Genomic DNA, 12,930 nt, shown 5'->3' with positions numbered 1-12,930 from the left:
TTCAAACAGATATTTATTATGATGCCTGAAGAATATACATTTCTTGCATACACTGCAAAAAATATTAGTGTTCTCTCAGCAGATAATTTTTCTCTTTTAAAGTACTTTTGATCTTTCATAAAATATAATAAAGTAGGTATTTTATTATTAAAAACTTTTACTAAAATATTAATAACTGTGCTAATTTCAAGTGCTATTTTTATTTTTTATTTTATTTTGAGGGCTGTAAAATACAAAGTTAATACTTAAAAGCAGCAAAATTATCTAATATTCCAAATGGGTGGTTTTTTTCAACCAATATTTTTCTCATTCAACAAAAAAAAAGGAAATTGTTAAAATTAATTGAATAATGAGGATATTGGAAACGAAAAAAATAGTCTATTAAGCTAACAATGACAGATCATTATTTTTCTTATTTTACTGCATTTTCCTCTACTTATTATTGATTGATTTTTCAACAGGTAACTAGTAACCGTATAGCAGGGGTAGGGAACCTATGGCTCGGGAGCCATATATGGCTCTTTCATGAGTACATATGGCTTCGAAATAAAATGTAACTATTGCAAATCTCTCTGTGGCGTTCCAAAGTCAAGTGATATCATCCCGATTTTGGTCCATATAAAGCCGAAGCAATTTAATGCAGAAGTTCGATCAGAAACCATTTAAACAGATAAATAAAAACGCTGGCAAACAAATTTGATTGGGTGAGCAGTACATGTGGGCAGATCCCTGCACACAGCGCAAGGCACTTCCTTCTCTCTCGCGCAGTGCAGTCTACACCGAAAGTGAATATGACGATATGCTTATCGTTTGCAGTAATTTGTGACATTTTTAGAACTTTGCATGCACATTGTTTTGAAACCGTTAGTAAGGACAAATTTCATGGAAAAAAATTGCCTCAAAACTCTTAACTTAGGGTGGAAGACAAATTGTAAATGGCATATTTACATTGATTTGGGACACAGGATTTGGCATTATTATCATTTCATAGATTTGATTAAATCATCGAATGACACACAGTGAAATAAAATGTGCTGAAGAATTACCTTTTGTCTAGAGAGCCTGTTTGGCAGTTTTTTCAATTTTGTCTGAAAATATATGAAGTGGCTCTTTCAATTTCTTTTTAAAACATTTTTGCTTTTATGGCTCTTTGGGTCAAAAAGGTTCCCGACCCCTGCTGTATAGGATTTCATCTTGAAAGTTACTCCCTCCCAAACCTGTGTATCATAATAACAACGATTTTTATCTTATTTTGCCAGGTACATGTGACAATAACAGAAAGAACGACTGCAGATTGCCCAGCGGGCAAATTCACGCTTCTTGTGCCGAAATGGCCCACGAGTGGCACGTGCCAGATAAAAACAAACCCTATTGCGAGAAGCCGCCCACTCCACCGACGCCCAATCCTACACCGACCCAACCGACTTGTAAACCGGAAATTTGTGACATCATAATGAGCAGGTCAGGACGCAGAATATAACACCAGTAAACACATAATCTGCAGTTTATGTTTTGAACACGTTTTCTAGTACTTTCTGATGCACTGTTTCATAGACTGGCAACCATTTTTAGATCAAAGCGATATTTTTGTGTCTAGAGCCAGTTGTAAAAAGAAAAACACAACGATTTCCTAGGTATTTTGCCTCTATACATATCATCTGATGAATTTATAGTATCGTAGTCACTCAAAACAAGGGGCGGAAAAAATCATTACATTTTGAGCTTGCAAGGCGAACAGGAGAGGACTGTACAAAAACCCTCGAGTTGTAAAAAATTCAAAGCTGTTCTAAAGGTCCTCCTGTGAGCCCTTTCTTTAGCTACAAAAAGCTGATCAGCCAAAAAGAACGATCAAAGAACAGCCAGATTTTTGGCCAATAGTGACAATGATGTAAACAGTGCACTCCGTTTTCCTCCCACATTCCAAAAACATGCATGTTAGGTTAATTGGCCGGTCCAAATTGTCCCTGGGTGTTAATGAACGAGTGAGTTGTCTGTCTCTGTGTGCCCTGCGACTGGCTGGCAACCAGTTCAGGGTGTACCCTGCCCACTGCCCGAAGACGGCTGGGCTGGGCTCCAGCACCCCCGCGACCCTACTGAGGATAAGCGGTACAGATAATGGATGGATGGATGGAGTGCGCAAAAATAGTCAAAATAAAGAATACCGTAGTTCTCTTATCCTAAGCAATCTCCTTCACAGGTGTCCAATATTATAAACAGGACTACATTCTTTATTTGTTAATTGATTATTTACCATCATCATAGAAAACAATTATCAAATGAAGTCTGCATATCTAAACAGACGTTACTACAGTAATCAAAAATCTGAGGAAAAAATAGAATTTTAGCAAGTATTTTTGTTGGGTCCAGCCCAACTTGATTTTAAATGGCTTTTCTTATCCTACATATAAGAAAAGTGGGGAATGATAAGTAAATCATTTATTCTGTTTTTACTACTGGACACATGCAAAGTTTGCAGAGGATGCTAGGGCTGTTTTTTATTTGGTCTGTTATTATCACACACAGTTGTTTGTTAGTTTGGTTCACCATTTGGTTGTTTTGACTATTACTTCACGCGTTGGTTCAATGTTTTGATTATTATTCTCTATTTACCTCATTTTCACTATTGTCCAATCATGTTGTGTTCTTTGATTTCCCCACCCTGTAGGGCTGATCTGCTTTTATGACCTTGTAGATTTAACAAAAAAGAAGGATCTTACAACAGGTTGGAATCTCCTTCCCCTGTCCTTCTTGCAAGTTCACAATCCATTAATGTCTTCTCTTCTTATTTCGAGTGTCTACTAAAATTTAAACTTAAAAGCGTAGCATTTGTAAAGCCCTGGCATTTAAACAAATCCATAATGAGAGAACATCGTTCTCTGTTCTTTTTTCTGGAAATTAAAACCATAATGACTTGAAAGTATTAAAGGTCGCACAGCGAGCTTGTGATTTTTACAAAAATGGTTGTTTCTTAGGATTGGTACCAGCGGGGTATAGATTGCTCTGATCAAAGATGTGTTGCCATATTCTGATTCAGCATATCAAAGAGTAGTAGAAAATGTCTTTGACTAGACTGCGGAGGAAATATATTTTTGTCGCCCATTGAATAAACATGATTATTTTGATTGATGACCTCTGTGCCATTGGTTCTGCGCAGTGTTTTTGAGGAATGCCACAAACTCGTGGCACCAGAGGACTTCTTCGAGGCCTGTAAGTTTGATGTTTGCCACATGCCAAACTCCAAAGTGGGCTGCTCCAGTTTGGAGGCGTACGCCATGATGTGTACAGCGGCGTCCATTTGTGTAGACTGGAGAAACGCGACGTTGGGCCAGTGTGGTAAACAAAACATCATTTTGTGTGTGGTCTATAAACCTGGGATTCCTTGATGCTTAAGCAATTTTTGTCATTGTATAGAATATAACTGTCCTGAACATAAAATCTACAAACCCTGTGGGCCAACTGTGGAACCAACTTGCAATGCAAGGTAATCCCTCCATTTTTTGGGGATAATTACCAAAAGTTTCAGCATAAAGACAAAATACACTGTATAAAGGGCCCAAAAAAACTATATCGTGACATAACATCTAAAGCAGGGGTGTTAAACTAATATGATTGTCAGCCATCTTGGTTCCCCGGCTACCATAAGACCCCAAACGTTATGCTTGTGTGCTGGAGAAGTTGCTGAAGGCTGGGCAAGTAAATTTTAATGATTAATAAGAAGAAACAAAAGTGTAGATTGGTCACTTTGAGTCTCCTTAGTTTGTATTCTTCTTGGTTATTTGTAACACTCGTTTTCGGCTGCACTTACACAATACAGCAACATCTTGAGGTCAAATATTACACACTCTTCTTTTGAAGGTACATCATGTAATATTTGATTGTTGGATTTGAAAATTCTACCACATTTTACTATTTTATATATTATTTTCTAGTAAAATAGCGTAGAACCTAAATATTACACATTCTTTTAAAAGTACACTGTGTAATATTTGACCACTACATGGCACTGTATTGTCTAATGCAAACGAAAACCAGTGCCAAATGTGCACAGCATAGAAGCTAGATTCCAGAAAAAGATGGCGGTGACTACTTGGAATAGATACTGCTACGTAAAATAAATATCATAAATATTTTTTGACCAATGAATATTCATAAGAGTTAACATTGATATGACAGTCCATGTATTTTTTGCCCATTAATCAAATCAACTTTTTGTTTTTACTCAATGAAGGTTGTTTATTTTATCACTAGGAGGCACTAGATATTACACACTGTCCATATAAAACCAACTGTTATTTTTTCATGTCTGAATTCATAACATTCCAACCTGAACCAAAATGAATGTCATTTCAGCAGAAATCTTTGCACATCTCAAGCAAGGTTTTTCATTTTGCTATCTATATACACTACCGTTCAAAAATTTGAGATCACTTGAAAAATTCCATTCTTTGACAAGTTTAAAGGATGAAAAATCATTTGAACAGGAATCAGAATCACAAACCTTCTCAATGTCTCGTCAATACCTTCTATTCATTTTGCAATTCGTTTGATTATATTTTAAAATAATGTGTGACTTTTCATGGAAAACACAAAATTGTCTGGGTGACCCCAAACTTTAAAATGGTAGTGTATATGTATAGATTTTTTATTAAAATAAGAATTATACACAAACGAATTAGTTTTGCGGGTTTTCTTTTTAATTTTGCAATGTTTTGAACATATTTTTTAAGTCAAATAAATATTTTTCTTATATGACTATGTTTAACTATATTATATATTATTTTCTGGTAAAATCGGATACAACCTAAAATGAGCAAAGCTATCTGATACAGCAGTTGGCAAATAATTTTGCTTATATACCGGTAATTATTTTCTTATTTTATCAAAACATATTAAAAGCAAACCATACTTAAAATGAGTATTCTTCCTTTTGCTATGTAGCACTCGTCTTCGGTTGCACTAGGCAATACAACGACCTCTAATGGTCAACTATTACCCAGTGTCTCTTCAATAATGTGCACACTTCACAGAATTCAACATTTGTTTTCATGTTGTGCTTGTAGATACAACAACAAGTACACACAGCAGTGCCAGGGAGTAAACACTTACCAGAATTCGGAGTGTAATACTTTTGTGGAGGGATGCTTCTGTCCGCCGGGTACAATCTTGTTCAGTTCAACCTCCGACATCTGCGTTGTTGCCTGTAAGAATCACTGACAATCAGCGATTGGTGAAATATTTATTTGACTAAACTCATTTAAAGCCCTAATAAATGTTTCTCTATCGAAGGTTGCACCGGACCTGATGGCGAACCGAAGGAGGTACTTTCAGTGTTGTTTTCCTGGTTCTTCCAAAACCAATGCAGATAGGGTCACAAACTAATCGATCCATTACTTGAATTCATTTAATATTTCTTGGGGTGTTTTTTGTACCAAAAACCCCAATATTTGGAGTTATAACCAGGGTTTGGACGGATGCTTAAAATCATTAAAATCTTTAAATGTTAATGTTGTGCTTTCGAAGTCAGGAAAGTGCTTGAAATTGTTGCCATTTCCATGTTTTTTGGGAAGTCTGACTCGATAAACCAAGCAAATAAATCAAGAAAAATGTAAAAAAAAAAAAAAAACAAGCGTGAAAATGACGTTGACACGTCTGCTCCGGTGGCTTGTCATCATGGTGTTGTCATGTGAGGTGTCATCACCCCATACTGGTCTCACATAACAGGACAGCTATATTTAGAAAACCAGCTCTTTTGGCTCGACTCACTGGGAAGAGCAAGCAGGCTCTTTAGGCTCCCAAACAGCTCCTCAGATTTTTGTGTTTTTAATGATATATTCTTAATACTAATAAAACTTTATGCACCCAATTATCTAGTCATTAATAATTTAGTATATTTTTGCAAGGGATGCCTGAAAAAACACTTGAAATATGAATTAAAATATTCACAGATCTACCCAAAAAAATGGTAAAATACAGAACAGTTTTAGGTTTCTACACACTAAACAGATTTAAAGTCTTTCAACAACACAAAATCCCTGAAAATGTAAAACAACGATATAAAAATTACAAATAATAACTTTTTAGGGCTATGAATAAATGATTAAATGCCCCCAAAAATAACTATTTACAATTTATTTTAACCAATTCAGACACAGATCCTCTTCAAAACACTCAAAAAAGATCAACTAAAAAAATAAAACTAAAGCAAAAGATAAGCGGGCTCTAAGATTGAAAGATTGAATGCACTCTGCTTCAGAACAACCAATATAATTGAAATGAGTCCAAATTTGGCTCATTTTTCCTGCTTTTTAAACATACAGTGCTTTCTTTCTTTTTATCTTCTGTATTGAAGTATTGAACTCAATTATTACCCAACACTTATAAAGCCCTTTCAGTGTTTGTAAACAAGTGTAATGTACCCAAGCTGTGTAAGCAATGTTGAAGCAGAATGGCAGAATTCATGTTAGTTTATAGCAGCCCTTGACACAAAAAAAATGTGGATCATCAATAGGAATAGCTCAAAACAGCACAAAGTATGTGCTTGCAGCAACATAGCGACTTTATGTCACAACAACAAAAAAACGTCCTTTTGATCGGCACTGGATTTCTTCCTTAAAAGGTACTGGAAAAATGACCCTGACATTTCGGGAAAAGTGCTTGAATACAAACCCTGTATAACACACAAAATGGTGTGATACTTAAAATGTTGAACAAAAGTGCTTTTTCTTTCAAAACAAAATGACCCAGAAATGTTTTAGGTGTTATGTTAATTTGTTGTTGTTACAAGCAAACAACAAAACAACATAATTTAGTTGCTTAAAAAAACACTGTAAGGTTAAAGAAGACTCACTTTTTTAATAATACGATAACAATTTCGAGGGTTTGTATTTAACAAACGATACAGTTCTATAAAGGGTGCATTTTCGCTCTGCTTTTTTTTATTGAATTTTTTAAAAATCTTTTTGTGTAAATTAAAATACCACAATTCGTAGTAATTATTTTTCCAGTATTTTTTAACAATATTTTTTTCCTTTTTTTCCTGCAAGAGGGCTACATTTTGGGATTCATTTTTTACAAAACAATCACATTGGTCCAAATTAATCTGCGTAGAATTACCTAATTTGGGGATTGGTCCATCTTTTTTGACATAATTTTAAACAAAATGGCTCTTGAAAATAAATAAATAAATAAAACCACAGTGTTTCATTAGCTTTGTATAAGGCTACTACACTTTGAGATTAATTTTCCACAAAATGATCCAATTTTGTGGTTAGAATTAAATTTAGGTATAAATATCAAATTAGTGGAGTTGTATAATTTTAAACAAAATAGTTCATTTTTTGTTGTGTTTTTAGTTTGGTTACTTCAAAAGGGCAACATTTTGGGATTAATGTTCGACAATACAATCCATTTTTTGGGTCAAAATAATTCTGGGTATAATAACCCATTTAGTAAACTAGTCTACCATATTTTGTTTGTCTAAACAAAACAGCTCATTTTGTTTTTGTTTTTAATAAAAACAACACCATTTTTTGTTTGGTTTGTACAATGGACTACATTTTCGGATTAATATTAAACAAAACTATCTAATTTTTTGGGTGCGTTAAACGTGGGTAGAATGACCTAATAGGTGGTGTACCATTCTTGTTATCATTTTAAACCAAATGGCTCAGTTGTAGGTATATTTTTGGTTTCCGTTTCAAGACTGGGTGGGAACATATATTGGCCTGGAGAGTGATGGGCGCCACCAGGCTGTCCTTGCCCGAGACACCCCACAGGAAATGGTGGCCCTACAACCATAGAGTTTAAGGGAAAGAATCGACCAACCTACCCACACCACAAGAAGACTACATTTTGACAAAATGACAAATTTGAAATTAAACCTTGATAGAATTTCTAAGCTTTTGGATCGGCCAACCACTCTTAACCCTATCAGGGTTATTCTTTTATTGTAATGTAATATCGGTGATGTTTAACAAATGTTTTACCTTCTAAAGATTGGTGACACGTGGCTGAGTGGCTGCCAACAATGTGTGTGCGATGCGGATACGCTCAGTGTGCGTTGCGAACCTCGAGTTTGTCCCACTCAACTGCCAATAACCTGCAAGGAAGGCGAGGTTTTGGTCAACCAAACAGTGGACTGCTGCCAGACCCTCACATGTGGTGAGTTGGGAAAGGAGAAACTCATAAACTGACTGTTAAAATAGATTTTGTCACGGGATCAGACCAGATCGGAGGCAGGAGGGGTGAACTCATTCGCGTTAACTAACGATCAGTTACTTTTATTAAGGAAATAAAAGTTGTCCAACACTCAGGGACAAAAACATAAACAGGCTTACAGGCAAAGAGGAACTCAGACTAGGAATACTCACAAAACAGGATTTTACTCAGAACGGGCAAGTACAGGTTTCCTCAAGTCAAACAGAACAGAATAATGCAAAGTAATGCAATGAACCCGCCACCGGCAATCCCCAAAACCCGCCCTTAAGAAGCACACACGCAAATTAGGAAATCTGCTACAGCCGGTGCCAAGGGGGCGGGGCCAGACGGTCGCCACGGCGACCATGCTGGACATGACAGATTTCGTCATTAAAATAAGGAGGCAGGTGTATCCCTAGTTTCATTTCATTTACAATAATCTCTAGCTCTATTGTGGTTTATTTTTCACGGTGTTCTATATTCTCATTGGCTAACGATCCGCACCGCCCCTTTTCTGCCTGCGTCTGCCTGTTCTTCAATAATTTTGCAGTCTAAGTTGTATATGTCGTCAAACAGCTTGACCAACATAAGTTACATACAGGCAAATCTTTTTCAATGTCAAATTTCTCCAAAAGCTATCGTGTCAACAAAATTCTCTGGACCCACAAAAGCCCTAAAAGGCAGAGGAAAATGCTTTCTACTTTTTAATAAGGTGCGCCACCCAAAAATAGACTTTTGTGATATATTTTTCATATATAAGGCGCACTGGACTATTAGGCGCATGGAATTAAAACTAGAGTATGAGGCAGGTTGTATAAAAAATAAATACATTTGAATTAAAATGATTTATTTCACAGAGCATTAATTAAAATTATGACATCTGCCACAAGAGAGCCTTCTACGACAACTCTATTTGTTTCTCAAAGGCAGAACAATAACCGTATATGGTATCAATTAACAACGATTCAAACAAGAGTAGGTAATTTTGTACAAAACGTTACCATAAACAAAAACTTCATTCAAGTAATCACTACATGTTTCATACTTTTGGACAATTATCGTCCGAAGCAACGACAAAATAGGATTTGCAATGAGTGTTCTAAAGTTGGCGTCTGAGCTACTGTCCAAGTCCTGCACTCCTCTCTTGTTTCATGTTAGCAATAAACGATTAACATGTTAACCACAAAACGGCACGCAAAGAACACTCTATATGTTTCTAAAATGCTGAACAGTTACCGAAAAAAGTATCATTTAATTGTAACTACAGTACACATTTTCAAGTTGATCCACCGTTTTTTTTTGTTCTATAAGGCGCACTGGATTATAAGGCGCACTTTCAAATTTCTGGCCAATTTGGTATTTTTAGGTCATCCTTATAGTTTTTTTCTCAAATTGTAACGACTAATGTGCAATGTGTTGTCTTTCCCAGTTACTCTCCCTTCCAAATGCAAACTGAACACAAACACAACTTACTTGCACGTAAACAACTGCAAGTCGGCCGTGCCAGTGGAAATGACAACCTGCGAGGGATCTTGCGGAGCGTCTACATCCATGTGAGATTCCTCAAAAACAGCCAAGCTGCAGTACTTTTTCTCAACTGAAATCCATTATCCCTTTGCTTAGGTACTCTGCGGAAAGCAACAGTCTGACGCACTCTTGCTCATGCTGTCAAGAAACGGCCACCAGCAAGAAGGAAGTGGAGATGATTTGCGCCGACGGCAACCACATCAAACATTCCTACATCTCCATCGAAGAGTGTGGCTGTCAACCCACTCATTGTACGCAGAACAGAACTCCTCAATTCGGGCATTAAAAAAACATCTTTCGTTCTCCCTTTGAGGCAATATCAGAATGGCGTTTTTTAATGTAAGCGAATTAAATGTGGCCCCTTATTGTCTCTTTTGTTTGACGAGAGTAAAATATTTGATTTAGTTGCACATTACTCTTTATTCCACTTTTTTAGGGTAGCTTAGTTTTCTGCACTCAGATACTTTGCATTGTGAAATGTATTTTCCTGAGTGATGACGGATCTTTCGAAGGAAACAAAAAACATAGAGCATTAGCACTTTTGCCCCTGCTGTGTGGTTCTCTTCTAAATGTGGGTTTATGGCACATGCCCACTTTTCTTCCTTGACTTTTGTATAAAGTCTACTTCCAATAAACATTTTCCTATTGCAGTGTTTTGTCTCATTTCTACTGTGGAATGTTACTTGCTGTCGGGTGTGTTGTTGAAAAACATTAAATTGTAATTATGGGTCGGTTGGTCCGTTGGTTGGTTGTGTCACGGTTGCCCATTGCCCTCACTTGGCCCCGCCTGTTTGGGGCCAGCTGCGGCTCGTTGCCTGATTGACTTCCCTCCTATTTAAGCTCAGTGCTCTCACTCACCCCTTGTCAGTCCGTCAACGAATCTCTGTACCCGCAAGATGTGTGTTTTGACTCTGTCCGGTATCCTGCTTGTGAATCCTGTACGGTATCGATCCCGTCTATCTCGTCCTGTGTGATGTCTGACTCCAGTCCCCAGTGTCTGGTATCATTCCCGTCTGTCTCGTCCTGTCTGATATCTAACTCCAGTATCGGGTGTCGAGCCCATCTATCTCGTCCTGTTTGATATCTGACTCCAGTCTCCAGTGTCTAGTATCGATCCCTTCTGTCTCATCCTGTCTAAAATATCTTGCTACAGTGTCCGGTATCGATTCCGCCTGTCTCATCCTGTCCGATATTCTGCGCCAGTCTCCAGTGTCCGGTATTAATCCCGTCTGTCTCGTCCTGTCTGATATCTGACTCCAGTATCCGGTATTGATCCAATCTGTCTCGTCCTGTCGGATATCTGACTCCAGTCTCCAGTATCTGGTATCGATCCTGTCTGTCCCCGTCCTGTCCGGTATCAATTTTGTCTGTCCAGTATCTGCTCGTGGATCTGGTATTGCTCTTGGCTGTCCCGTCCTGTCCGGTATCTACCCTGTCTGTTCAGTCTCTGCTCGGGTATTTGGTATCGATCTCATCGGCCTCTGGCTTCCTGTTTTTCCACGCCAGACTTCTGTCTGACTCCTTCCGCCCAGCGATCGCCGAATAACTGGCGTTTGTGTTCACACACATGACTGCCCCATTCCCGTAAAATAAAGCTTGTGTGAAAACGTTACGCATCTGGGTCCTCCTGTTCTGGTTCTGACTGGTTGGTCGATCGGTTGGTTGGTTGGTTGGTTATATCCCTTAACACCTAGGGTTGTAGGGACACCACTTCCTATAATGTGTCTTGGGCAAGTACAGCCTGGTGACGCCTAGTTACTGCATTAGAAAATTTATTCCATGACCCGCTAGAAAGCTGGCATCTAAAAGTAGCCTATTACTCTCAAGGCAACTATTACTTTACAAACTACCGTATATACTGGGATTGAAGCCCACTCCCTAAAACTCATTTTAAGTAGACACACAAAGAAAGAAAATCAAAAAAGGTTTACACCAACCTGTGGAAGCGGTGAACCTTTCACGATTCTTGAATTGTGCAATGTTAAGAGCTTGCATACGAACCCTTAGCCGAGTCACTCCATATCCATTTTGTCTCTGGGCTTCAAACCACTCGAATATTCTCGGTTTCTGATGACTCTCTAAAACTTTTTCTTTTTTAAATCCAGATATGGTGTATTGCACAAGTAATTTTGCAGGTTAAAAGGGCCAAAATTCAGCACACTTTTACCATAAATTCTGTGCTCCCATTTGCCTCATTAATTTTGTTGTTCATGTATAAGCCATGCCCCTTTCCCACGTGCTGCCTACCATTCGCTGCTGGTGACACACAACCAAATATGTGCACATTAGGAGACCTTCTGATTTCAGTATTTTATTAAATAGTTGTAAATATAGCTTAGGCGTGACTATTTACAGTAGGGAGAATATCTCCACAAGGATGAACTTCCCTGTACTCTGTGCTTTAAACTGCGCCCCTATAACTGTATTCAGTTTTACTCCGTAGGTAAATATTAACACACCCAACCTTCCTCATTGCTGCTGGCAAATTGATCGTTTTATCTTACATCGTGAGCGGAAAAGAAACATTTAGCGATCAAATGACTTGTTAAATCATTAACTGCTTTTAATAAGTTGAAGAGGAACGCATCATTTTGTGATGACAGTTAGGGTTACAAAATGTTATTAATAGCGTGTTACGGTACTTGTTACCAAAAAAACTAATTGTGTTCCAGCCTCCAGGGACATTTTCCTTTGTAACACATTAGTCCCAACACTAGATATGTGTGACAATTATTTGGTGAGTGCACTATTGCAATACAATTAACAGTTTACTTTCATTTTGACAAACATGAAATATAATCCATATATTTCATTAAAAAACTCAGCAGTGATTTCAAGAAAAATCTATAAAGTCATTACAGCTGATTTGAGCAATTAAAAAATAAGCAACTTTGACATATTAAAAATCATGTATACTTCTCTAATTAAAATACTTGTTGGGTTTTTAGTGGCACAGATAACCTGAAGGAACACATTAATATGAATTTAGTGCAAATTGAAGGAACAGTGTGCAATATTTGACCACTGGATGTCGCTGTATTGTATAGTATATTATAGTGCAACTGAAAAACAAGTGCTAAAAAGCATGAGGAAAAACACAAACTACAGATGCTCAGAGTGACCTTTTTTTTCTTTGAAAATCATTTTTGAAGAAAAAACAGAGAGAGAGAAATGGGGTTGAAAAACAAGAAGAAAACAAAAAAGAGA

At 37.3% G+C, this 12,930-nt stretch overlaps 1 protein-coding gene across 1 annotated transcript in view; it reads left to right on the top strand.

The window, feature by feature from the left end:
* The window catches only part of LOC148362580 (uncharacterized), a 38,868-nt gene extending 28,515 nt beyond the window's left edge, over positions 1–10,353 (top strand). The window contains exons 33-40 of the mRNA XM_088340428.1: positions 1,260–1,461; positions 3,155–3,333; positions 3,412–3,481; positions 5,061–5,200; positions 5,287–5,318; positions 7,995–8,160; positions 9,626–9,749; positions 9,820–10,353. Coding sequence (XP_088196554.1) covers positions 1,260–1,461; positions 3,155–3,333; positions 3,412–3,481; positions 5,061–5,200; positions 5,287–5,318; positions 7,995–8,160; positions 9,626–9,749; positions 9,820–10,009 — 1,103 coding nt within the window. The 3' untranslated portion in view covers positions 10,010–10,353. The remainder of the gene's footprint in view (positions 1–1,259; positions 1,462–3,154; positions 3,334–3,411; positions 3,482–5,060; positions 5,201–5,286; positions 5,319–7,994; positions 8,161–9,625; positions 9,750–9,819) is intronic.
* The last annotated feature ends 2,577 nt before the right edge of the window (positions 10,354–12,930 follow it).

This window comes from Urocampus carinirostris, chromosome 7 (assembly GCF_059441175.1).
Source record: "Urocampus carinirostris isolate Australia breed hairy pipefish chromosome 7, RoL_Ucar_1.0, whole genome shotgun sequence".
NCBI lineage: Eukaryota > Metazoa > Chordata > Actinopteri > Syngnathiformes > Syngnathidae > Urocampus > Urocampus carinirostris.
The sequence above is the reverse complement of the archived record's forward strand: the minus strand, read 5'-3'. Positions and strand labels throughout refer to the sequence as shown.